We start from the raw sequence: 27,574 nt of genomic DNA on the forward strand, positions 1-27,574 counted from the left end.
TTAGTGGGGCAATTGTCCTGTGATTAGGCTAGGGTGAAATAGGTGGGCTGATGGGCAATGTGGCTCATTGGATTGGAAGGGCATATTCCTTTCTGTATCTCTAAATTTTAAAAATGTCTCCGGTCGGTTGTGACGTTGTCAGGAGTCAGCAGGACACTTCATTTTTCCCAGTGCCCTGTAGACTGCTTGGAGGTCTAAATGAGCATGACTGTGCATTCCTAGTCTCTAGCCAGTGTCATCTTGGAACAAACAATGCTTAAGTGATTGCTGTTATGTTTAAGGATGATAAAAAAATGCCAAAATCAGGGAAAAAATTAACTCGGTGAGGAAACAATTTCTAATCTGTTTTTATCTGTTCTTTGATCAGAACTTGGGTTTTAAAGGCTGCACATTAGTTTCTAAATTCAATTGCCAACATGCTCTACATATTAATACCACGTTAACAGAAATACTAGATTCTGGGTGACTCTGATCCACTCGCAGCATTGCAGGCAGATCTTCACTGCCCCCATACTGTGACTCAGGGACAGCATAAAGGTTAGCGCGACAACTTACAGCACTGGAACATCGGGGTTCGATTGCCGATGCTGCCTGTGTGAAGTTTGTGTGTTCTCCCCCGTCTGTTCTGTTTCCTGACACTTTCCAAAGATGTGCAGTTTCCATTAGCGAGTTGTGGGCACGCTATGTTGGCGCCGAAAGTGAGACTTGCAGGCTGCTTCCAGCACGGCCTTGCTGAGTTGATTTGATGCAACCAATATATTTCACTGTATGTTTCGATGCACGTGTGACAAATAAGGCTAATCTTAATACTTCAATAACACAACCCGGAGAGCAACTTCTACAATGGAAAGTGGTCCTCCTGAACGCATTGCAAATTATTAAGAGCTCCAAGAAGAACACCCTTACAAAATCTTCATAAACAAAGCATTACCAAGTAAGCAGAAACTTTACCGTATGTACCAGAATATCTGATTTGCCCACAGTAGTTTCATGGAAACCACAATCTACAGGAAGATAAAATAGTGCTGACAAGATTTTTGTGGTTTGTTTTAAAAAAAAAGTAAACAGTGGAATTTTTCACAAAATTATTTAGAAAGTTTAGGTAGAGACTTCTGTTGATTTCTTTTTAAATGTAACAATTTAATTTTTAAGAACTAGTAGAGTTCCCCATGCTTTAAGGATCTCATAACCTGTGCTTTTTATTTCATCCACTTTACCTTCTTTTTCCTCCAACTGAAACCAAACGTAGAAATTGCACAAAACGTTTTACCCAAGTTATATAGCAAATACAAGTAACTTCTAACAGGATCAGTATATAAAGATCTTTGGTACCAGCAGAAAGGGCACCTTTAACATGTTTACAGTTCACATTCAGCACATTATATTAGACAGCTTCTCCACATTCTTTGAGCTATATATCTACTGGTGACAATGAGCAGGGTGCTATCAGTCTTTTAGTCCACTCTTGCCCTGCTAATTCTTACAGCAGATGTTACCCTCAGCTGATTCAAGCTGAGAAGGTAAGTTGTCTCTTTGAACTGTGGCTCAGTTATGTTTATTACATACAGTAGCACTTTGGCATTGATTGCTCGCTGAGAGAGCTGCTCAAGACAAGTACTAACCTCGAGTTAACACCGTGCCCCCATTTTGTTCTCAGGACATCTGCGTCTCCAATGGATGCAGAGCTCTGCTAGCAACAATACCTGAACCATTCTGTCGATCAATATTCAATCAATTGTTAACACATCTTTGCTTGCTCTTTGCTCCAAGCAGTGAAATTGTATATCATTACAACAATCCGAAGCAGTAAATGTAGTCGGGTGTTGTGCATTTCCCAGCTTTGCTGTAATTATCACTGAGGAGTACTCTTTCACATAAAATCTACTATGTGCAAACATCACACCATCTTGCTCTTGTGCTCTGACGTCTAGGGTTGGATGCATTTCCCAGTGGTTAATTTCAAGGCTCCTTTGTCATGTAAAGATTTTAATGTTTTAAACTCCAGCGGCATTCGGTGAGGCCCAGCATGAGAAAAGTATCTGTACTTTAAATTGTCGTAGTAGTGGTATTTAACCTGGACACCTTTTGCATCCTTTGGGAAGGGCCAGTATCCATAAAGGTGGATCTCATCACAGAACCGAGTTGCGAGTGTGTACATCAGCAGGCCAGTACTTGGTCGTTTGATGTAAACCTTGTTTGTCAGCCAATACCTGTAAAAATATAGAGACATTAAAATCTAAAGTTTGCAATAACCTTCTTCATTTTACCATTCCCCAAATGTTAGGAACATTGCTACAATATACACTCAGTGGCATAGAACATAGAACAATACAGCACAGTACAGGCCATTCAGCCCACAATGTTGTGCCAACCCTTAAACCCTGACCTCCCCCCATATAACCCTCCACCTTACATTCCTGTCTAGTAGTCTCCTAAACTTCACCACTGACTCAGGCAGTGCATTCCACGCACCAACCACTCTGAGTAAAAAAGCTTCCTCTAATATCCCCCTTGTACTTTCCTCCCCTTACCTTAAAGCCATGTCCTCTTGTATTGAGCAGTGGTGCCCTGGGGAAGAGGCGCTGGCTGTCCACTCTATCTATTCCTCTTAATATCTCGTATACCTCTATCATGTCTCCTCTCATCCTCCTCTCCAGAGAGTAAAGCCCTAGCTCCCTTAATCTCTGATCATAATGCATACTCTCTAAACCAGGCAGCATCCTGGTAAATCTGCTGTGTACTCTTTCCAATGCTTCCACATTCTTCCTAAAGTGAAGCGACCAGAACTAGACACAGTACTCCAAGTGTGGCACAACCAGAGTTTAAAAGAGCTACATCATTACATCACGACTCTTAAACTCTATCCCTTGACTTATGAAAGCTAACACTCCATAAGCTTTCTTAACTACCCTATCTACCTGTGAGGCAACTTTCAGGGATCTGTGGACATGTATCCCCAAATCCCTCTGCTCCTCCATACTACCAAGTATCCTGCCATTTACTTTGTACTCTGCCTTGGAGTTTGTCCTTCCAAAGTGTACCATCTCACACTTCTCCAGGTTGAACTCCATCTGCCACTTATCAGCCCACCTCTGCATCCTATCCATGTCTCTCTGCAATCTTCAATGATCCTCAACACTATCCACACCACCACCAACTTTTGTGTCGTCTGCAAACTTGCCAACCCACCCTTCTACCCCCACATCCAGGTCATTAATAAAAATCACGAAAAGTAGAGGTCCCAGAACCAATCCCTTTGGGACATCACTAGTCACAACTCTCCAATCTGAATGTACTCCCTCCACCACAACCCTCTGCCTTCTGCAGGCAAGCCAATTCTGAATCCACCTGGCCAATCTTCCCTGGATCCATGCCTTCTGACTTTCTGAATCTTTACTAGGTATCTCCAGTAACTCTTAAAGTGGCCACTGATTGTATGCTTGTGGTCTGCTGCTGCTGTCGTCCATCCACTTCAAGGTTCAAGGTTGTACATTCAGAGATGCTCTTCTATATCCCACCGTTGTAACATGTGGTTATTTGAATTACTGTCACCTTCCTATCAGCTATATGACTATTACTGTCTATAAAACGGTCAATTCCTTGGGGGGGGGGGGGTCACCATTCCCAGAATTCCTCCCACTGTACCCATCATGACTGCATGCTCACTCTCCAAGGACACCTGGGCACGAATGTATCCCCAGCAGAGGGGCAGGCAATTGGCCCTGTCTGCCACCCAGACCCATGAATGGCCACCTTGGCCAAGCCCACCAGTAAATCCTCCGAGTGACCCGCCCCCTTCCATACTTCTTGGCCATATATTAGGAGCGTGAGGCTGAAGGGTAACCACAACCTGAGGAACAGCCCCTTCAGATATTCAAACAGGTCCTGCCAGCTTGAACCACTTTGGCCAAGCTCCTCTGACCTCTCTTATTAACAAGGCATTTTCACCCATAGAACTGCTGCTCACTGGATGATTTTTTTTGTCTTTTGCACCATTCTCTGTAAACTCTAGAGACCGTTGTGCATGAAAATCCCAGGAGATCAGCAGTTTGTGAGATACTCAAACCACCCCGTTTGGCGACAAAGTTCATTCCATGGTCAAAGTCACAAAGATTGCATTTCTTCCTCATTCTGATGTTTGGTCAAAACAACAAAGGAACGTGACTATGCCTGTGTGCTTTCATGCACTGAGTTGTTGCCATGAATGGCTGACTAGATGTCTGCGTTAACAAGGTGTTCCAGTAGACACTGAGTGCACTTCAAACTGTACCAAAGTGAGTCAATCAACTTGACCAATGCAAATATAATGATCACAAAAGCTATAACACAACCTAAAAAAATACCAGATAACAGAGACACAAGAGACACTGCTGATGCCAGACATCTGGAGGTCAGGTAGCAATAAACAAGTCAATGTTTTGGGCCGAGACTATCTTCAGGACTGTAAAGGAAGGGGGAAGATGCTGGAATAGAAAAGTGGAGGGGGAGGGAAAGGAGGACTATCCAGAAGGGGATAGATGAAGTCCTCCTTCCCCTTCTCCTCAATTTTTATTCCAGCATCTTCCCCCTTCCTTACCCCCCGCCCCCCCGAAGAACCATCTTGGTCCAAAATGTTGGCTGTTTATTCATTTTCATACATGGTGCCCAACCCTGCTGCCTTCCTCAAGCACCTTATCTGTGCCACCCTAGATTTCCAGCATCTGCAGAACTTCTTTTGCAGTTGAAGCTTCAGATTTAGAGCCTTCTTCTAGACTGGACTCCAACCATAAGAGGTTGGAGGGAGGTCCGATGGAACAACCTGAGAGGAATCTTGAGCCAACGTTTTGGGCTGATACACTTCATCAGTGTCACGGCCCGAAGCATATCAACCCTTTATTCCCCTCCATAGATGCAGCCTGACCTGCTATGTTCCTCCAGCCGTGTGTGTGTGTGTGTGTGTGTGTTACTCTGGATTTCCAGCATCCGCTGAATCCCTTGTGTTTATGTACTGCGTATGTTAATCAAAATGGCTTCCTTTGTTGTGAAACTGTGAAACTGCTTCTTTGGGTTATGCTAACTGGTGAGGGAGTGTTTTTTTTTGCAGAGCATTCTCCAAGCTTGTTTAGGTTAAAGTTAAAGTAACAAATTGTATTCATTTGTTAACCAGTTGGGTTGGATGTTATTTTCTCCTGTGGGTCTGGGAGCTGGGATTGCGTGGTCTTTTCAGGAGTCGGGGAGAAGACGGCGAGGAAGGCTGACAGGTGCGGCACTGATGGTCGATCACTGAGGGTGATCCCAGGTGTGCGGGTCGTGGAGGTCGGAGAAGAGCGAAGAGTGGCTGGAGGGTCGAGGACTGAGCTCCAACGATGTGCACAAATTGACTGAACTCTGATCAGTTTTGGTGCCTTTTCTTTATTTTCTTTCCCTTTATATATATTGTATCATTATTAATCACTTAGTTCTAGTAATATAAAGTGTATTCTGTAACCGTACCTGGTGTGAGCTTGATATTGTGTGTGCGAGTTTGTATTAGCGTGTATTTCACAGCATCCATGTATACGGGAGCCGGGGTTTGGCGGGTGGACGAATTATCCCCTAAACGTACACCAGCCGGTCGCATAAGCTTTACACTTAGAGGAATTTTGGTTTCTTGGAGACTGACCAGTGTTGCTCAAGAGGAAGCAGACCTCACCACTACATAAATCAATGGTCCACTGAACTTTTCGCCTTGGAAATGCTGCAAGGCAACTCACCCGTCTTGGATCACAAGAATAATTTCTTCTGGCTAGTATAACATAGTGAACACAGGAGGGTCTCCAGACTGACAGCCATTAATGTATCTTACTGCAGCCCAGAGGATCACTCCATTTTTCCCCAGAAAAAAATGAAGCATCTACTGCATAGAGCTGCAAATCCATCTCTTTCTGACTGATTATTTCAGAGTGTGGACAGCAGGCATTGTCAGTATTCAGCTTCCAACTCCACAGCAGTCTTACGGGTCACCTGTGGATGACTCCTGTTGCTCCTCTTTGCACCCTGCAGAAGCCATAGCAAACCTATAGATTTATCCTTAAGGCAAATGGAATACACTGAATCTGAACATAGCTCACATCCTGGACCAGGTTCTGAAAAGGACCTTTCCTAGTTGCATTATATTGAGAATTAAATAATTTTGCCCACATGTGCGCACCTTGCTAACTTGTAATGAAGCATGGCGGGAAACTAGTGCAAGATCTGTTAAACACAGGCATTTTCCAGTTCAGGTCAATGTGTGCGGGCTTAATATTATCTAACTGTTGTACCAGTCCTGGTAATGAAATAGTAAACACATGAGATTCTGCAGACACTGGAAATCTAGGGGAACACGTACACACCCACAAAATGATGGAGGAACTCAGTAAGTCAGGCAGCATCTCTGGAGGGTGAATAAAAAAAATCGACTGTGGATAACCGCCTGATCTGCTGAGTCACTCCAGCACTTTGTGGGGGTTAATAAGGAAATAATTTCTTATCCTGGGTCTGGGAGGGCTTCTCATGGTTTCAAGCATCGTTGTGATCTTGCTCTCTCTGAGATAAGCAGAAACGAATGGCCTATCAAAGCACAAAAACAAAGCTGCTTCTGACTTCAAGATGTTAGTTCACAAGGAAAGGACCCACCAAATTACACTACAGACCCTCGTTGGCCACAGAATGCTTTACTTAAAATATATTTATATAGATTACTATCACATTATAAGAATCACATAATTAGAATTGAAAAAATCCATTATTTACTAATTAGAAAAAGTAATTAAACCATTACACCTCAATGTTTAGGTACATGATTATAAAATGGGATGTGAGTTATTGAAGAGAATTAAGCACAATTACAATTAGACTGCCAGACTTCAAAAAAATTAACTGTTAATGCTGGGTAAAGGGATCGCAGAAGATTAATTGGAAGACTGAATCAAATGATAAAGTAATTGAAGAGAAATTGCTTTTGGAATGAAGTTAGAAAAGATACAATTAAAGTACGTGGCACACAATGCACAAGAGGATGGGGGTGACTCTGTAACACGTATGACAGCACCGAGCATTCAGACTCAGCTTTATCACACGTACAGTGAAATGTGTCATTTGTGTTAACAACCAGCAGCCCACAGGTGTTGCCCCACATGCCAGCACCAATGTAACACGGCCCCAGCGTTCAGCAGCGCAGCAGTAACAATAATACAGACCAATAACAGGAAATCACACCCCTACCTACCCGCACGCACACACGCACTCAGTCCTCCAACTTCAGGACAGGCCACCCGCTATACCTCCAGTCACTGGCCTCGGACTCTCAGACTCGCCAAAGGTTTGGTGATGAAATGTTCCAACTGAGACTTAAGCAATTGACACAGAGTCGTACAGTCCTGCAGCCCATCTGATCTATACAGACTACTGTACGTATCTGTACTCATATTTACCATCAGACAATAGGAAGCATGGTTAGAACTTTCAGCCCATTCATTCTGCTCTGCCGTTCAATGATGCGGATTCGCTTTCCTTCTCAAGCCTTCTCCCTGTGACCTTTGAAAACCTTACTAACCGACAAAATTTACCGGCTTCCGTGTTAAAACATTCCTAATGACTTAGCCTGCATAGCTTCCTGTGGCAATGAATTCCACAGATTCAACACCCTCTGGCTAATGGAATTTCCTGTCATCTCTGTTCTAAAGGGACATCCTTGTGTTCTGAGGCCATTCCCTCTGGTCCTAGGCTCGCCTAATATAGGAGAGATTCCTTCCATGTCTATCTAATGCTGGCCTTTCAATGTTCAGAAGTGTTCAATGAGATCACCCCTCATTCTCCTAAACTCCAGTGAGTACAGATCTAGAACCATCAAACACTCCCCTTCATTCCCAGGATCACTCTTGTAAGCCTCCTCCAGACCCTCTCCAATAGCAGCATATGGGGTCCATTTGATCCATATTCCTTGGTCTAACGTAAAATTGTTCCTAATGTTTAGACTTAGATAATAGCAGTTAATCAAAATCGTAAAGAAGGAATTTTGGAGTGATGGAAACAGTGTGCATTAACCTGAACAAAATGGCAAGATGAAGACATCTTGGAATCATGGAACAGTGCCTACTAAGTAATCACATTCAGATCTCTCAGGTACACTCTGACCCATAGTGATTGTATCAAATAAAACTCATCAGGACAAATAAGATTTGATTTTGAATACCTTTGACCTACTTGGAAGAACTCTGAAATGAAAAGGGACAATGAAACCAATAAATGTAACAAGTGGTATTTTGTACACCTGGCCTGGCAAACAGTGATGAGAACGGAGCGTTCCATGCTTTCAAAACAATCTCCTTCTTCTGCATCTCCAAGAATGGCCATTAAAGAAATAGGACAAGTGGTAGTTAGTTCCACTGACCTCAAAAAATACCCAGGAGGAATCAGTAACACACTGGTAAAATGGGCAAGTCATTTGTTTCTACCCTCAAGACAATATGAGGGAGCCACAAGAAATCAATATAGAAAAGGCCTGTTTTAGGCTGGGATTTATCTCCCCTCCTTGCACTTCGAGGCTTCATCCAAATGAATTTATATAGTGCCAACTCTTCCATCTATATCCTCTCCACATAAGAGGAGTAAGCTTCTTGATGTACGCAGCTAATCCACAACATAAACAGAAGAGATTCTGCAGATGCTGGAAATCGTGACGAAGGGCCTCAGCCCGAGATGTTGACTATGTATTCATTTCCATAGATGCCGCCTGACCTGCTGAGTTCCTCCAGCATTTTGCGTGTGTGTTGCACCGAATCCAGGGCATGGTTCATGATGGTAGCACACTGAAGTCACCAAATGGAGCAGACAGTACAAGCTATGTACCTGAACTAGTGTGACCTTGAACTATTGAGCACTATCTCAATATTCCTCATTTGCACTATTTGTTTATAATATCTCATAGTGTAATTTACAATACTTTTATGTCTTGTACTGTACTGCTGCCACAAAAAAACTATTTTCTCATCATATCAAAGCTCATATTAAAGTTTATTATCACAGTATATGTCACCATATATGTTACCTTGAGATTCACTTTCTTGCAGATACATATAGGAAAATAACCAGAATAGAATTTATGAAAACTATACATAAACAAAGATTGACAAACAAATGAACGCCCAAAAGGCCAACTTGTTTAAGTAAAAATAATATTGTGAATTGTAAAAAGTACTCGAAAGTGATTTGTAGGTTGCAGAATCAGTTCAAGGATTGTGCTGAGTGAAGTTATCCACAATGGTTTTGTAGGGTAATAACTGTTCCTGAAGCTGGTGGTGTGGGGCCTAAGGTTTCTGTACCTCCAGCCCGATGGTAGAGTGGGAAGAGAGCATGCCTAGATGGCAAGGTGCTTTGATGATAGATGCTGCTTTCAGCACCAATAAATTGATTCAGATTTTGAATTGGACTCAACCTGCCTGACAGTAGAATGCCAAAAAGAAAACGTTGTGTAAAGGAGCGGGGCAGGAACAAGAAGTTTTATGGCATTTATGGCACAGATGTGACACATGTTCACTCTAGCATCCCATGTGTACTCACTTCACAGTTGGTTTTGGTCTGAGTACGAATGGGCATTTGCCATATCCTCTGTGACTGCTGATATCAAATATTAGATCTAGGATGGATCTTGTCTTTTCTCTTTGGAGTGAAGGAGGATGAGAGACGACTTGATAGGGGTGTATAAGATTAAATGAGGCATAGATAGATGGGACAGCCAGCACCCTTTTTCCCAGGGCAGAAAAGTTTAATACCAGGGAACATCCTTTTAAGATGAGTAGGGAAAATTTAGGGACAATGTTCGAGGACATTTTTTTTACACAGAGGGTGGTAGGTTCCTGGAATACACTTCTGGAGAGGTGGTAAGAGCCAGATACATTAGGGACATTTAAGAAACTCATAGGTAGGTGCATGATTGAAAGAAAAATGGAGGGTTTTGGTCTGTGGAGGAGGAAATAGTTAAAATCTAACTGTTAGATTGATCATGCAGTAAGTCAAAAGGCCAGTGCAACATTGAGGGCTGTGCGATACTGTTCTATGTCTTATGCTCCAGACAGTGGTTCCCAATCTTTTTTGGGTTACTGCCTTTTTGGCTCCAAGACCACATCCCAGTGCCCTCTCTCTCTTTCCAGCCATTACAAGAGAGCTATAAAGAATTTTGATTTATGGTGCACAGTGAAAGAAAATAGGTACTGCAAATTCAAAGCAATGACAAATAATTGGAAAAATGATTCAAATCTATTTAAAACTACAAATAAAATTATTTCTTTATAGTGTAAACAATCTTAGGGCATACATTGGTATTCCACCTATTCACCACTTCATTGCTTCTTCACCTTTCAATCAGATGGATGGGCTTGGCGCAGTCATATCAGGGTCTCAATATCAGACTGAAGGTCACTCAGGAGGAGAATCAGATCCCCACGTTCGGCAAATTGCAGTCTACTCTGTTGCTTTGAAAGTAATTGGCTGACTGCACTGAAACCACACCCCACTAAATATGATGTTGGAAAAGCAATAAAGAATATCTTAACCTTTATTCACAGTGCAAGATAGCATTCGTAGAATTCTTTCTGTGACCAAAAGTCTCGAAATGATTTCTTGAACGTCAACTTCAGCTCGAAGTTATTTTGTAGTGAGATCTTCTCTTCCACCACCCTTTCTGTTAATTTCACACTACAAGTATTCAGAAATGGAATTTGAATTGAGAGAGGACCAAAAACTGTCTGACATGTCCTTATGCAGCTCACCCAGGTCTATACTTAAAGATCATCATTTGGTGTTCTTTATTTCACTTCCAACAGAGAGAGTTTCAGAAATTGGAAAAGGTCATGATGGCCAATGTTGCAGTTAAATAGGGTTAACTTGGACAGAAATGTGGAGACAACTGATTTGACTTTGAAGAGATTCACATTTTTGAAGACTGATTTAATTAAACTTTGTTAGACTAATATTCCTGAGTTGATTACTGAATGAAACTTTGAAGTCTTCAAAGACTTTTACCACAGTTTCAAAAAGCACATAAAAAATGTCTTAGGCTGTTTCCTTTTGAAAGCCATCTGACTTCTGTCAACAGCAAGTGTTCAAACCGTTCATCATTCTCAATACAAAGCTCTCGAAATAGTTGAGATTTGAGAGCACGGGACTTGATTTTATTTACCACTGTGATAACAGTATTTAATGACTTGTGTAGCCGATCACTTAGGACTGTTGTGATGTGATGTCTGTGAATTACACAGTGAATGGTAAATATGTTAGGAACAGCTTTTTTCAAGGAAGTAATAACCCCTCAGTGGTGTCCTGTCATTGATGGTGCCCCATCTGTTGCACAAGCAAGAATGTGGGCCAATCATCTACTGCTTAAGTCCAACCTCACGCACGCAATCAATAAAGAGTGAAGTTACAATGTTCTCATAGCTCAGGCAAACCCTCACTCTTCTGCTGAAGATACATACAGTTTCAAAACAATATCTTGGTTGGGAAACAACACACACAAAATGCTGGTAGAACACAGTAGGCTAGGCAGCATCTATAGGGAGAAGCACTCAGGACGAAGGGTCTCAGCCCGAAACATCGACAGCGCTTCTCCCTATAGATGCTGCCTAGCCTGCTGTGTTCTACCAGCATTTTGTGTGTGTTGTTGTTTGAATTTCCAGCATCTGAAGATTTCCTCGTGTTTGATCTTGGTTGGGCCATGGGTTAGAGAAATGTGGCCAAGACCATTGGAAAGGGCAGATTCTCAATTTTACCACATTGAATGCCTTATCCTAATTCACAGGAACTGTGTCACTGCATGATTAGCAAGATGTGATCCACTCTAGCCAACACTGTACTATAGCACTGAGCGGCAATAATGAACAGGGGCTGGGTCCAGAAATAACATGATTTCTTCAGCCCGAATTTCTCATGATATGCCAAATACAGAGGTCACATTGCTTTTCAACAACTAAGACGCTTTGAGTGGTGTCTAAGAGACTGGTGGGTTAGCATGAGATGCAATCGATGATGAGCCCACTGAGGATCAAGTGCTTATAATTAATGCTTTTCTTAAATTAAGCTTGTAATCCCTTAGTTGCCTCCTTTGCTACCATGTGCACCTCCCCTCCACCACCCTTTTTATCTATAATGCTTTTTATCTATAATAAACGGTCCATGTTTCAGGCCGAGACCGTTCACCAGGACCGGGGGTTTCTCAGGGTGCTCCGATTTCTTCGCAAGTGCAAGAAAACATGCTGGTCAGTATGTTAATTGGCCCCTGCAACAGTTGCCTTATTGAGGGACAAAGTTCAAAGTTCAAAATAAATTTATTATCAAAGTTCAAGTCTGTCACCATATTCATTCTCTTGCAGGTATTCACAAGAAATACAAAGAAACACAAAAAAATTAATGAAAAAACACGTGTAAAGGACAACAAACTGCGCAAACATAAACAGAGAAAATAGCAATAATAATGACAAATAAATAAGCAATAAATATTGAGAACATGAGTTGTAGACTCCTTGAAAGTGAGTCAATAGTTGTGGAGTCAGTTCAGTTTTGGGGTGAGTGAAGTTGAAAGAAATTAACCTTTCTGGTTCAAAAGGGGATCTCTGGTTCGTGGTGAGTAGTACCTGGAGGGAGGGGAACATATAGGAATGTAGGGAGAAAAGATTACATGGAAATTTAGTGGAGATACAGGCACAGATTCAGAGCCACGTACCTCCTTTCCAAGTCATAAAGGAATAAGGCTCTACACCCATGTTCCTGGGCTATGGATTTCAGCAACTACTCCTCTCCCTTCCCACCACCACAGAGTTTCACAGGCAGAATAATTACTAGCACAATAACTCCACCAGTGCTTGCTGATGTTCTATATTAATGGCTTTAATGGAGCTTGAAAGGAAATATATCTTTTCTTAAATCTGCCACTCACCTTTCATTAAGAACAATGACATAGGCAATCAATATTTAGTCTGTCTCGTCTGCTGTTGATTATATCTCCACTTAACACTAAATGAATCTCAGTTATTGCGAGTAATCATTTCTGTATCCATCCAAAACATTCTTATAACGGCCCTGAACTCATATTGATTCGCAATTACGGTAGGACGCGCTTATTAATCTACACAAACATACTGTCATAAGTCCCAGCGTTAGTGCGAGCTAGTTAAAATTCAGAAAGTGATCTGTGGTTCATAAAGTATCTTCAGTCATCCTTAAGAACTTTAAATTATCTCACTTGATATCTTATGTTCTTGAAAGAAATGGAAATATTTTTTGATGGATGAAAGGAACACTTGATTGGGTGTGCAAAAAATCCTGCATGGATCTATCAAGAGATGAAGCATCCGCTGATCCTATTTGTTTACATCACAGACACCATTAAAGCAAATGATTTATCGATTTGCCTATTTCTGAAGGGATTTAATTTTGGAAGATAATTCTCTTAAGTAACAATTGCTGCTCCTGGTGTTTTGATTTGAGTATGCATGCTTTCTTTTAACATATTACATGTGCTGACCATAAAACAAAATAATTCAGGTCATCCCAAACAGGAAAAGAACATGTTATTGATGTGCATTATATTCAGCAGTACCAGGAACAGAGCAAGGATCTAAAATAATAGGTTTTACATAAGACTGTTGTGTCTCAGCACAAGTCCAATGCCATCTTTAAGTTTGCTGACAACACCACTGTACTAGGCTGAATTAAAGGTGGTGACGAGTTAGCAGATAGGAGGGAGATTGAAATCTGGCTGAATGGTGCCACAACAACAACCTTTTACTCAATGTCAGCAAGACCATGGAGCTGATTATCAACTTTTGCAGGAGGAAATCGGAGGTCAATGACCCAGTCTTCATCGGGGGATCAAAGGTGCAGAGGGTCAGCCATTTTAAATTCCTCAGTGATATCATTTCAGAGACCTTTACTGGGCCCAGCATATCAGAGTCAGAATCAGGTTTATTATCAACAGCATGTGATGAGAAGTTTGTTAACTTTGCAGCAGCAGTTCAATGCAATACATAATCTAGCAGAGAGAGAGAAAAAAATAATAATAAATAAACAAGTAAATCAATTACGTATATGGAATAGGTTTTTAAAAATGTGCTAAAAGAGAAATACTGTATATTAAAAAAGTGAGGTAGTGTCCAAAGCTTCATTGTTCATTTAGGAATTGGATAGCAGAGGGGAAGAAGCTGTTCCTGAATAGCTGAGTGTGTGCCTTCAGGCTTCTGTACCTCCTACCTGACGGTAACACTGAGAAATCGGCATGCCCTGGGTGCTGGAGGTCCTTAATAATGGACGCTGCCTTTCTGAGACACCGCTCCCTAAAGATGTCCTGGGTACTTAGTAGGCTAGTGCCCAAGATGGAGCTGACTAGATTTACAACCTTCTGCAGCTTCTTTCAGTTCTGTGCAGTAACCCCTCCATACCAGACAGTGATGCAGTTAGAATGCTCTCCATGGTACAACTATAGAAATTTTTGAGTATATTTGTTGACATGCCAAATCTCTTCAAAGTCCTAATGAAGTATAGCCACTGTCTTTCTTTCTTTATAACTGCATTGATATTTTGGGACCAGGTTAGATCCTCAGAGATCTTGACACCCAGGAACTCAAAGCTACTCACTCTCTCCACTTCTGACCTCTCGATGAGGATTGGTATGTGTTCCTTCGCCTTATCCTTCCTGAAGTCCACACTCATCTCTTTTGTGTTACAGATGTTGAGTGCAAGGTCATTGCTACAAAACCACTCTACTAATTGGCATATCTCACTCCTGTACGCCCTCTCGTCACCATCTGAGATTCTACCAACAATGGCTGTATTGGCAGCAAATTTAAAGATGGTATTTGATCTATGCCTAGCCACACAGTCATGTGTATACAGAGTCGAGCAGTGGGCTAAGCACACACCCCTGAGGTGCCTCAGTGTTGATCATCAGCGAGGAGGATATATTATCACCAATCCGCACAGACCGTGGTCTTCCAGTTAGGAAGTCGAAGATTCAATTGCAGAGGGAGGTACAGAGGCCCAGGTTCTGCAACTTCTCAATCAGGATAGTGGGAATGATGGTGTTAAATGCTGAGCTATAGTTGATGAACAGCATCCTGACATAGGTGCTTGTGTTGTCCAGGTGGTCTAGAGCCGTGCGGAGAGCCATTGAGATTGCATCTGCCATAGACCTATTGTGGCAATAGGCAAACTGCAATGGGTCCAGGTCCTTGCTGAGGCAGGAGTTCAGTCTAGTCATGACCAACCTCTCAAAGCATTTCATCACTGTCGATGTGAGTTCTTCATAAGTGCAATTACAAAGAAAACACAGCAGTTCCTCTGCTTCCTCCGGAGTTTGCAAAGACTCAGCATGACATCTAAAGCTTTGACAAACTTCTATATAGTGGAGTGTATGCAGCCTGGTATGAAAACGCCAAAGCCCTGGAATGGAAAATCCTACAAAAAGTAGTGGATATGGCCCAGTCCATCATGAGTAAAGCCCTCCGGATCACTGAGCACATCTACACAGAACATTGTCCTTGGAAAGCAGCAACCATCATTAGGGAACCCCACCACCCAGGCCATGCTCTCTTCTCACTACTGCCACCAGGAAGAAGGTACAGGAGCCTCAGGACTCACACAACCAGGTTCAGGAACAGTTATTACCCCTCAACCATCTTGAACCGGAGGGGATAATGTCACTCAACTTCACTTGCTCCATCACTGAACTGTTTCCACAACCTATAGACTCACTTTCAAGGACTCTTCATCTTATGTCCTTGATAATTATTGCTTATTTATTTATTATTATTTCTTTTGTTTTTTTCTTTTTCTGATTTGCAGTTTGTTGTCTTTGCACACTGTTGTCTATTATGGTTATTGGATTTATTGCGCATGCCCTCCAGAAAATTAACCTCAGGTTTGTATATGGAGACGTATATGTACAATGCAACTGGGTTCAATTCCCACCGCTATCTGTAAGGAGTTTGTATGTTGTCCTCGTGACCATGTGGGTTTCCTCCAGGCGTTCCGGTTTCTAGAAGGTTCAAAGACCTTCTGGTTGGTAGGTTAATCGGTCATTGTAAATTGTTCCATTATTAGGCCAGGATTAAATTGGGGGATCGCAGGGCAGCACGGTTCAAAGTGCTGCAAGGGCCTATTCCGTGGTGTATCTCAATAAATAAATTAAATTAAATTAAAATTACTTTGCACTTGCAGGTATTCATTTTTGGTGCATGAAGCCATTATCCAGCTAAACTATTTGTAGCTTCCAGACGCATTCAGCCCTGGCTCAAGTGCAATGCATTCTTCCAGTATTTTTATTCCTCGTTTCATGGTCTCTGCCTTTTTAAAAATTTGTTTTCCAACTAAAATTCAAATTTTAAAGTAAGATATTCAAAGTCATAGTTGCACAGAATTCTGGAGAGTTGTGTATTTGAACACGATGTTTTTGAATCATGAAAGGTCAGCAGGTGAAGTGTGAGACTGTGGTTCAAATGAAATGGTGTTTACTAAAAGTAAGGTCATCTAGATTTCTTGATAGTAGACCCAATCCCTCGAGGCAACGCACTCCACGTGAGTACAGTAAGAGTGGGATGGCTACCGACAGGAGGAAGATACTTCAGATGAGGGATGTGAAGTTGGAAGCGGATCACTTGGGACTGCTGACATGAAAACTGTGGCAAAAACTCCTCAGTTGGGGGCAGCCTGGCAGCATAGTGGTTAGTGTAACGCGATTACAACGCCAGTGACCTGGGTTCAATTCCACTGTTGTCTGTACGTTTTCCCCATGACTGCGTGGGTTTCCTCCGGGTGCTCCGCTTTACTCGCGCGTTCCAAAGGCAAATGGGTTACTAGGTTAATTGATCTCATAGGTGTAACTGGGTGGCGCTGGCTTGTTGGGCCGGAAGGGTTTGTTGCTGAGCTCAGTCTCAAAACAAAAATAAATTGAAAGGGCTACAACTTAAAGTCAGAAGTTCTTACCAGCTGCAAAGAGATTGTCCAGAGAACAAATGTTACACAAACCATTCTGGAATGGATAAGTAAGAAATATTATGACAGTAAACATAGCCAAGAAATTATAACCATATAACCATATAACAATCACAGCACGTAAATAGGCCATCTCTGCCCTCCTAGTCCGTGCCGAACTCTTAATCTCACCTAGTCCCACCTACCCGCACTCAGCCCATAACCCTCCACTCCTTTCCTGTCCATATACCTATCCAATTTTACCTTAAATGACACAACTGAACTGGCCTCTACTACTTCTACAGGAAGCTCATTCCACACAGCTATCACTCTCTGAGTAAAGAAATACCCCCTCGTATTTCCCTTAAACTTCTGCCCCCTAACTCTCAAATCATGTCCTCTCGTTTGAATCTCCCCTACTCTCAATGGAAACAGCCTATTCACGTCAACTCTATCTATCCTTCTCAAAATTTTAAATACCTCGATCAAATCCCCCCTCAACCTTCTACGCTCCAATGAATAGAGACCTAACTTGTTCAACCTTTCTCTGTATCTTAAGTGCTGAAACCCAGGTAACATCCTAGTAAATCGTCTCTGCACTCTCTCTAATTTATTGATATCTTTCCTGTAATTCGGTGACCAGAACTGCACACAATATTCTAAATTTGGCCTTACCAATGCCTTGTACAATTTTAACATTACATTCCAACTTCTGTACTCAATACTTTGATTTATAAAGGCCAGCGTTCCAAAAGCCTTCTTCACCACCCTATCTACATGAGACTACACCTTCAGGGAACTATGCACTGTTATTCCTAGATCTCTCTGTTCCTCTGCATTCCTCAATGCCCTACCATTTACCCTGTACGTTCTATTTGGATTATTCCTGCCAAAATGTAGAACCTCACACTTCTCAGCATTAAACTCCATCTGCCAACGTTCAGCCCATTCTTCTAACTGGCATAATTCTCCCTGCAAGCTTTGAAAACCCACCTCATTATCCACAACACCTCCTACCTTAGTATCATCGGCATACTTACTAATCCAATTTACCACCCCATCATCCAGATCATTTATGTATATTACAAACAACATTGGGCCCAAAACAGATCCCTGAGGCACCCTGCTAGTCACTGGCCTCCATCCTGATAAACAATTATCCACCACTACTCTCTGGCATCTCCCATCTAGCCACTGTTGAATCCATTTTATTACTCCAGCATTAATACCTAACGACTGAACCTTCTTAACTAATCTTCCATGTGGAACTTTGTCAAAGGCTTTGCTGAAGTCCACATAGACTACATCCACTGCCTTACCCTCGTCAACATTCCTCGTAACTTCTTCAAAAAATTCAATAAGGTTTGTCAAACATGACCTTCCACGCACAAATCCATGCTGGCTACTCCTAATCAGATCCTGTCTATCCAGATAATTATTAATACTATCTCTAAGAATACTTTCCATTAATTTACCCACGACTGATGTCAAACTGACAGGTCTATAATTGCTAGGCTTACTTCTAGAACCCTTTTTAAACAATGGAACCACATGAGCAATACGCCAATCCTCCGGCACAATCCCTGTTTCTAATGACATCTTAAAGATCTCCGTCAGAGCTCCTGCTATTTCTACACAAACCTCCCTCAAGGTCCTGGCGAATATCCTGTCAGGACCCGGATATTTATCCACTTTTAAATTTCTTAAAAGCGCCAGTACTTCCACCTTATACTCAAGGTTGCACATTTGTTTGCAATTAAGTTTGATCCTATAGAAGTGACATTTGCCAATATCAACCAGGCAGTCAGGTATTAGACATTTGATAATACATATCACTGAAGCTGCTTTTCAAATGTCAGACAGACAAATCTCTGTAACACAGGGCTTGTCAAAGATTACCTTCTACAACAGGGGTTCCCAATCTTTGATCCAAGAATCCCTTGCTTCAGGGTACTGGTCCATGGGAACCCCTGCTCTAAAGTAAATGGTCAGGGCAGACAAATTAGTCGCTCAGCAAGGGATATTATTTATTTATTGAGATACAGCACCCTTTCGGCCTTCTGAGCCGTGTCACCCAGCAATCTCCCAATTTAACCCTAGTCTAATCATGGGACAATCTGCAACGACCAATTAACCCGCCGACATTATGCCATGGGAGGAAAGCGGAGCACCCAGAGGAAACCCATGCGGTCACGAGAAGAGCGTACAAACTACTTACAGCCAATGCCAGGAATTGAACCTGGTTCACTGGTACTGTAAAGCATTGTGCTAACCACTGCGCTACTGTGCTGCCCAAGAAACAAGGGTGCACTTTACAGTGCTGAGTGACAACACAATATATTCATCAGTCAGCTCTACAGACTCAATGGCCCCAAGAAGAGCCCTGGAGCATTTACAGTTCAATGGACTTCCTATTCAATTGCATAAAAGTCTAACAGGGATAAATTCCTGATTTCAGTCATAACCAAATAATGTGAAGTATCTTTGCAACACTCCCTGGTTACTTCACCAAGAAGCTTTCAAACCGGACATATAAAGTGGAACTGCAATGGGTTCTGACCCTACGCCCTATGGACATGTTCCTGTTTCTGATTTCTAAGCTTATGTATTATCTGTGTGATGTAATTGGTTCCAGTGCAAAAATCAGTAAATGCAGGTGATACAAGACAAAATGAAACACTGCCAGAAGCACATGTCAAACAGACGTGGGAAGAGGGACAGAGTCAAGGTTTTAGGTTAGTAACCTTTCACCAATAACGATTTGCACAAAGTGAAGCGCTGTCATCATTAACAAGAGCAAATCTGCGGATGCTGGAAATCTAAGCAACACATACAAAATGCTGGAGGAACCCAGCAAGCCAGGCAGCATCTGTGGAAAAGAGTCAACGTTTCAGGCCAAGAACCTTCAGCAGGACTGGAGAGAAATAAAAGATCTTTTTTACTCCAGTCCTCTTGAAGGGTCTCGGCCCAATATATCAACTGTACTCTTTTCCATAAATGCTGCCTAGCCTGCTGAGTTTCTCCAGCATTTTGTGTGTGGTGCTATCATTAATGTCTGTTGGTGATTTAAAGAAAATCTATTTTGACTTCCTGCAATCTCCCACAAATTAACTTCAAGTCCAACAGTCAAATAGTTAACTGTATTACAGAATGTTCTAATACAATAAATAACTGTATTACAATAATTAACATTGATGTCACAGCCAAGAAAACTCACCAATGCTTCTCCTTCCTCCGGAGCTAAGGAAATTTGGCATGCCCCTGTCAAACCTTGCCAACTTTTATCAACATGCCATAGAAAGCATCCTAACTGGATTCATCACGGCATTTGTGTGGCAACTGCTCTGCATATCACCACAAGAAACTCCAGAGGGTTATGCACACACCTCAGCACATCACATTAAACAGCCTCTCCTCCACAGACTCTATTGCAGCCTAGTAAAGCAGAAAGCATAACTGAGGACCTCATCCACCCCAGACATTTTCTCTTCTCCCCTCTCTCACTGGGCAGTAGATACAAAAGCCTGCAAGCACACACCACCAGGCTCAAGGACAGCTTCTATCCCACTGTTATCAGACTCCTGAATAGACAATAACAAAATGGACCCCCTGACCTCACAATCGACCTCGTTATCATCCTTCACTTTATTGTTTAACTGTACTGCACTTCCTCTGTAGCTTCTGCACCTTATTCTGCATTGTCATCATTTTACCTTGTGTTTTTTTTTCCCTTCCAAAAATACTTTATTCAGGAATATTACAAAATAAAGTTATTTACATAGAAAAAAAAACATTTGTTAAATCTGTGTCCTTATACAATAAATAAAATTATTTACAATAAATTATGAGTTGGCTCTCTGCTCCCATTCAAATTAAAGACGTTTACAATAAACCATTCATTGACCCTCAAACTTTAGGGAAGGATTAAAGACTTATTTACAATAAAATAAAAAATATTAACAATAAAGATTCAGGCATCGACTCTCATTCCTTTACCAAAGTTCCTTTACGGTCTATACATTTCCAGCAACTCCTGGGGCACCATGTTGACTCATCTATCCACACCGCTGATGAGGGGTATTCTCCTCCCCACCCGGCCCCTCCCACTCCCGCGGGTGATGAACCTTAAACCGTGGTCCTTCCCCAAGAGGCCTTCGCAGAGGCAGCACTTAGCCACGGACATCTCCGTATGTTGTAGACCATCAAGTTTCAGGCTGACAAAAGAGCGTCCTTCACCGAGTTGATGATCTGCCAGCAGCACCGGATGTTTGTCTCCGTGCGCGTCCCCGGGAACAGCCCGTAAATCAGGGAGTCCTCAGTTACGCAGATGCTGAGCATGAATCTTGACACTATCCCTTTCATCCTGCTCCACATCTTTTTTGTGAACCCACAGTGTGCGAAGAGGTGAGTCACTGACTCTTCCTCACTGCAGTCCTCCCGTGGGCAGTGGGGTGTGGAGATGACGTTCCGGTCGTACAGGAGGGATCGGACTGGGAGGGCCCCTCTCACCGCCAGCCAGGCGAGGTCTTGGTCCCTGTTGGTGAGGTCTGGCGATGAAGCATTTTACCAGATGTACTGGACAGTCTGCTCAGGGAACTACCCCACTGTGTCCATCATGTCCATCTCCTGCAGCACCTGCAAGACATTACATGCCACCCACTGTCCAACAGCCTTGTGGTCAAAGGCATTGACCTGGAAGAATTTTTCTATGAAGGACAGGTATGGCGGCAACAACCAGCTGACTGGGGCATTCCTTGTTCTACCAACACACTATATAATGATTTGATATGTATGAACAGTATGGAAGACAAGCTTTTCAATGTATCTTGGTGCATAACCATATAACAATTACAGCACAGAAACAGGCCATCTCGGCCCTTCTAGTCCGTGACAAATGCTTACTCTCACCTAGTCCCACCTACCTGCACTCATCCCATAACCCTCCATTCCTTTCCTGTCCATATACCTATCCAATTTTTTTTTTAAATGACAATATTGAACCTGCCTCTACCACTTCTTCTGGAAGCTCGTTCCATACAGTTACCACTCTCTAAGTAAAGAAGTTCCCCCTCGTGTTACCCCTAAACTTTTGCCCCCTAACTCTCAACTCATGTCCTCTTGTTTGAATCTCCCCTACTCTCAATGGGAAAAGCCTATCCACGTCAACTCTATCTATCCCCCTCATAATTTTAAATACCTCTATCAAGTCCCCCCTCAAACTTCTACGCTCCAAAGAATAAAGACCTAACTTGTTCAACCTTTCTCTGTAACTTAGGTGCTGAAACCCAGGTAACATTCTAGTAAATTTCCTCTGTACTCTCTCTATTTTGTTGACATCTTTCCTATAATTTGGTGACCAGAACTGTGCACAATACTCCAAATTTGGCCTCACCAATGCCTTGTACAATTTTAACATTACATCCCAACTCCTGTACTCAATGCTCTAATTTATAAAGGCCAGCATACTAAAAGCTTTCTTCACCACCCTATCCACATGAGATTCCACCTTTAGGGAACTATGCACCATTATTCCTAGATCACTCTGTTCTACTGAATTCCTCGATGCCCTGCATGTCACAATAATAAACCAAAACCATTATTACTTCAGCTCCTGTGCAACAGGATTAGAGAGACAACATGGAATTAAGCATCAGAATTATCTGTTAAGCAATCACTTATTTAGCAGCATTTTGTCTGCACTTAATCAACAAAACTATCTACTCATTCTTCTTCGAGGAAGTGAGAGTCTGACTGAACTATATGAGGTACTTTCACATTGAAAAAAAAAATTCTAGTAAAGTTCCACTCATTGGCAAAGTGGTTTTTAGGGGAATTTGTGGGAATGGGGCAGAGGCTGGTTTAACTGCAACAGATAAAAAAGCACACAGCAGGTTCTGGGATCATGACGTGACAACAGTGCTCCATCTGCCATCAGTAACCACAATGATAAATTTGGTAGTGCGAGCTTCCCCTTTTTTTTATGCACTTGTTGCCAACTGGTAACAAAGCAACTGTGATGTCAACAGGCAAGCTAAAGAGCCTATCACATTGAGGAACTCGGCCAAAAGGCGGAACTGGTGAGCAAAAAGACAGACAGTAAACTAGATCTTTAACTGGCCTATACCGAGGAAAGCAAGGATTAGGACATAGACTCAGTGGCCACTTTATTAGGTACATGTGTATACATGTTCAATAATACAAATATCTAATCAACCTATCACATGGCATCATGCAAACATGGTCCAGAGGTTCAGTTGTTGTTCAGTCCAAACATCAGAATGAGGAAGAAACAGGGTGGTTTGACTTTGTGGAATGATTGATTGTTCCTGCAGGGTGGTTTGAGTATCACAGAAAGGGCTGATCGCTTGCGATTTTCACGCACAACAATCTCTAGAGTTTACCGAAAATGGTGTGAGAAACAAAAATACACCCAGTGGACGGCAGTACTGTGGGCAAAAATGCCTTGCCAGTGAGAGAGGTCACTGGAGAATGGCCAGACCGGTTCAAACTGAGAGGAAGGTGACAGTGACTCAAATAACCATGCATTACGACAGTGGTGTGCAGAAGAGCATCAATGAATGCACGTCAAACTTTGAAGTGGATGGGCTACAGCAGCAGAAGACCACGATAACACACACTCAGTGGCCACTTTATTAGGTACAGGAGGTATCTAATAATCACTGAGTGTTTATGAGGTAAAAGCAGGACTATCATGAATTAATGTTCAGTGAAATGATTATGCAAAAATTAACAGGCAGCTAGGCTGCAATTATGGCTCAATGAACTAATAAGCACCTCTTGCAACCAAGTGTAATGTTCTCAACTTTCACCCTTAACCTACCACCTCTAGTTCTCATCTCAACCAATCCCAGTGGAAAGAGCCTGCTCGTATTGCCCCGATCTATGCCCCTTTTATCAATAGGTCATATATTTGTGATAAGCTGAAATCATTATTTGCCAGTTAGAGAATTTCTTAATTTCCTCTAAATGTTTTCTAGCAGCAACAGCTCAGCGACCAGGGCGTGAATTATGGAATCACAACAAAGAAACCCCCGGCTCATTCCATCTGTACCACGTCCAGCTAACTCCGTTGCCCACAGCACAAGTGGGCTCATACCTTCCAGGTACCTATCCAACTCACTTCTGACCACTTGAACTGGAGAGCCTGCACCTTGTCTCCCACTGCCAGTGTTCTCCAGCTCAGAACCACTGACTGTGTAAATTGTCATCTTACTTTTGGTTCTTTTGCCAATCAACCTCGCTAAATGTTCTTGATTCTTCAGCCCTCAAACAATGACAGCCCTCTCTGTCTTTATACTTCATGACTTTAAATGCCTCTCTTGGATCTCTGCAGCTTTCTCTGTTTCCGCTTCTCTTGCCATACACACTTCTTTACCCTCACTGAAGCTTTCTCATTTGCCCTAAGGAGTGGCAAACAGGATAGAAACAGCTATCACCCTTCAACCAACAGTGTGGATAACTTCACTCACCTCGACATTAAACTGATTCCACAACCTACCGATTCACTTTAAAGGAATCGACAAGTCATGTTCATGCTATTATCTATCTGTTTACTTATTGTATTTGCACAGATTGTCTTACTTTGTTTTTCAGTCTTTTCGTGTGTAGTTTTTCATTGATTTTATTATATTGTATGTCTTTGTTCTATTGTGAATTCCTGCAAGAAAATGAATCTCAGGGTATTATACGGCAATATATACAGAACTGCAAAAGTCTTTGGTGTGTGAATATATATATATATAAAAATAGAGAGACACAGACAGAGACAGAGAAAGAGAGAGAGTACTTGCGCGCCAGGGTGCCTATTACTTTTGTACAGTACTGTAGTAATTTTATGTATTACACTGCACTGCTGCTGCAGCAAAAAAAGACAAATTTCATAACATATGTGAGTACTGATAAACCTGATTCTGATATGGGTCTGTATTGTGGACTAAGAATGGGAAGGGGGCAGGGAGAGGGGAGGAAGTGGAATGCTGATTGAAACCAATTGTTTGTAATCAAACAATGTTGCCTGTGTGTCTCAGGGGTGGGTGTGTCTGCACCCGCACCGTCCTTGACCCCGGCACTCCTCTGCCACCTGTCCCACACTCCTCCCATGAAACTCCACCTTCGCCATTCCCAAGATGACACCAGAAGTTTTTGCGGACCTAGGCAACTTCTTCTAGTTCATCTGCGAAACAGCTTATTCTCCCTTTCTCATGTCTTTCTTTTCTTTTCACAGTTGCTGGGGTCATAACGGAGTCTGTGACCTACAGCTGCATCTCAAATTACAGTTCACCACCAGCGGTTGGTTCTCATTCTCAGACTCCCCATGTGGACTGACATGTCGATATCTCCAGGTGTGGCCTGGAAGCTGTACGCCTTCCGGGTGCAGGCCCATGAGCAACTCGGTTCCTCATCAATGTCACCAAGTGAAGTGTCACAGGATACTGAAACATCAAAGCATCAAGACAGCAGGAGGTGTGTACTGCTGTCAGAAGAAGGCCCCTGCACTTGAGCTATCTTCTCTCTCTTTTGGATGTGAGTGAGCACCCGTCGACCCTCGGAGAAGTGACATTGGACATTGTAACATCAGAACAGTGAGCTGCTGATCTCCTGTTCTCGTTGATGCAGGAGCAACCTCTATCTCCTTCACTAGTGAGAGAAAGCCTGTTTGTGATACCAAAGTGTTGGGATGGGCTAGATCAAGATGTCTCTTTGGGGGCTCTGTTGTTGCTTGCAAGGTGGGGGGAGTTTCTGCTGGTGCAAGTGGGGGGGAGGCCCAATGACTTTTGCTGCTGCTTGTGCATGGGAGAGGGAAAAGAAGCTTTGGGGTTCTGATATTTCTGTCCTTTTTTCTTTGGGGGTTTTTCCTGCTTTGTGGGTGTCTGTGAAGAGTAAGAATTTCAGGTTGTATACTGTAACATTCTCTGATATTAAAAACTGAATCATTTAATCATTGATCCTTTGCTCCTGCCAGATCTACAAACTGACTTTCCACTCCATATTGCCAAATACAGAATTGTGCAAAAGCCTTAGGCACCCTAGCTACATTTATGTGTCTAAGACCTTTGAACAGTACTGTACCTACTTCGATTATAAATTTACTTTACTTTTAGAAATCGCTAGTTGTGGCCCAACCACAAATTTTATAATGACTCAGTACATTTTTCTGCTCTTGTATTCCATGTCTCCAGTAATATATCCCTTTTAACTTCATTATTTTCTCGACCTGTCCTGCCATATATACCCAGAGATCCCTCTATTCTTGTGAGCCTCTTTTAGAAACATTCATTCTGGTTACCTCTTCTCATTCCTCCCACCAACATGTTTCATAACATTAAATGATATTTGCCATTTAACCACCCATGCACCAAACTGTCTACGTTCCTTTCTTCCTCCAGGTTTGCTACACCCTCATGTTTTGAGTCATCTGAAAATCTACGTAACCTCTAATTAAAATTCCAACCCTCACATTTCTGATTCTTCAATAGTTACAGATACTTTTAAGATATTTATTATTTCTGTTGACATTCTGGGATCCAAGCTTAATGCCAAACACAATATTAACCTCTCTCTAACACCACCAACTATCCTTTGCAAAGTTTCTTCCTCCAAAGTTCCACATTATCCCACACTACATCCCATGGATGGTGAAAAAAATGTGGTGCCAAAGACAGCAATATTTTCAGCTTTGAACTGAAATACTTCTCCTGATCTTCTGCACCCCCATTCTCTTTCCTCTGACCCTATTTCTAAACTCGCCCCCAGATTCACCCCATGCTGCGATTCCATCACCACCTCTGATCTTCATCTCTTAGGTCTTGAACGATGTCCTTAGCTGAGGCCTCAGCTCCAACCCCTACAATCAAATCCCAATGGGCTCCGAACCCAGCATGATACTGATCTCTGTTTCCCTCTGTGCCTGTTTCTTTAGTCAGTGTACTGTCCCCAAATTTCAATCCACTTCCCAGCATGTCCAGAATTCCAATTCTCATCCCAACAGGGCCACTCCCTCTTATTCCCTCCAGATCCATTCATGGCTAACTGCTGGCAGGAGATTCCCTGACTTGCAGAGACCTGCCAGCATTTTATGTGTGTTGCTCTGGATTTCCAGCAGCTGCAGGGTTTATTGTGCTTGCGACAGTGCCCGATTTAAAAAAAAAATCATTGACTAATAGAGCACTACTGTGCAGAAACATCGTCGTCAGCTTATCCAGTCTATGCTAAACTATTATTCTGCCAAGTACCATCAACCTGGATCGCAAGTCCTCAATACCCCTCCCATCCATGTCCTTATCCAAACTTTTCTTAAATGTTGAAACCGAACCCATATCCACCGGTTCATTTCACACTCTCATCCCCCCCCCTGAATGAAGACGTTTCCCCCAGAAACATTTCACCTTTCACCCTTAACCTACGATCTTTAGTTCTAGATGCACAGGTTTTTCACTGTCTTTACTGACTCTAATCTATTTCCTCTGAACGTTCAGCACTTTCTTTACTCAATACTTTGCTGTCGTACCAGCTGACAGAGGTTGCTGTTCAGTGGGCTGACCTCAACCTGAGGTTGAGTACCACCTCCTCATGCCTCCTGTGAACATTGCCC

At 42.4% G+C, this 27,574-nt stretch overlaps 1 protein-coding gene across 1 annotated transcript in view; it reads right to left on the reverse strand.

Moving 5' to 3' along the window:
- Window positions 1-321: 321 nt before the first annotated feature.
- Window positions 322-27,574, reverse strand: part of st8sia4 (ST8 alpha-N-acetyl-neuraminide alpha-2,8-sialyltransferase 4) — an 81,248-nt gene continuing 53,995 nt past the window's right edge. Inside the window, exon 5 of the mRNA XM_059969456.1 lies at window positions 322-2,210. Within this exon, the coding sequence (XP_059825439.1) occupies window positions 1,928-2,210 (283 nt within the window). The 3' untranslated portion in view covers window positions 322-1,927. The remainder of the gene's footprint in view (window positions 2,211-27,574) is intronic.

Source organism: Hypanus sabinus, chromosome 5 (genome assembly GCF_030144855.1).
Source record: "Hypanus sabinus isolate sHypSab1 chromosome 5, sHypSab1.hap1, whole genome shotgun sequence".
NCBI classification, from domain to species: Eukaryota; Metazoa; Chordata; class Chondrichthyes; order Myliobatiformes; family Dasyatidae; genus Hypanus; species Hypanus sabinus.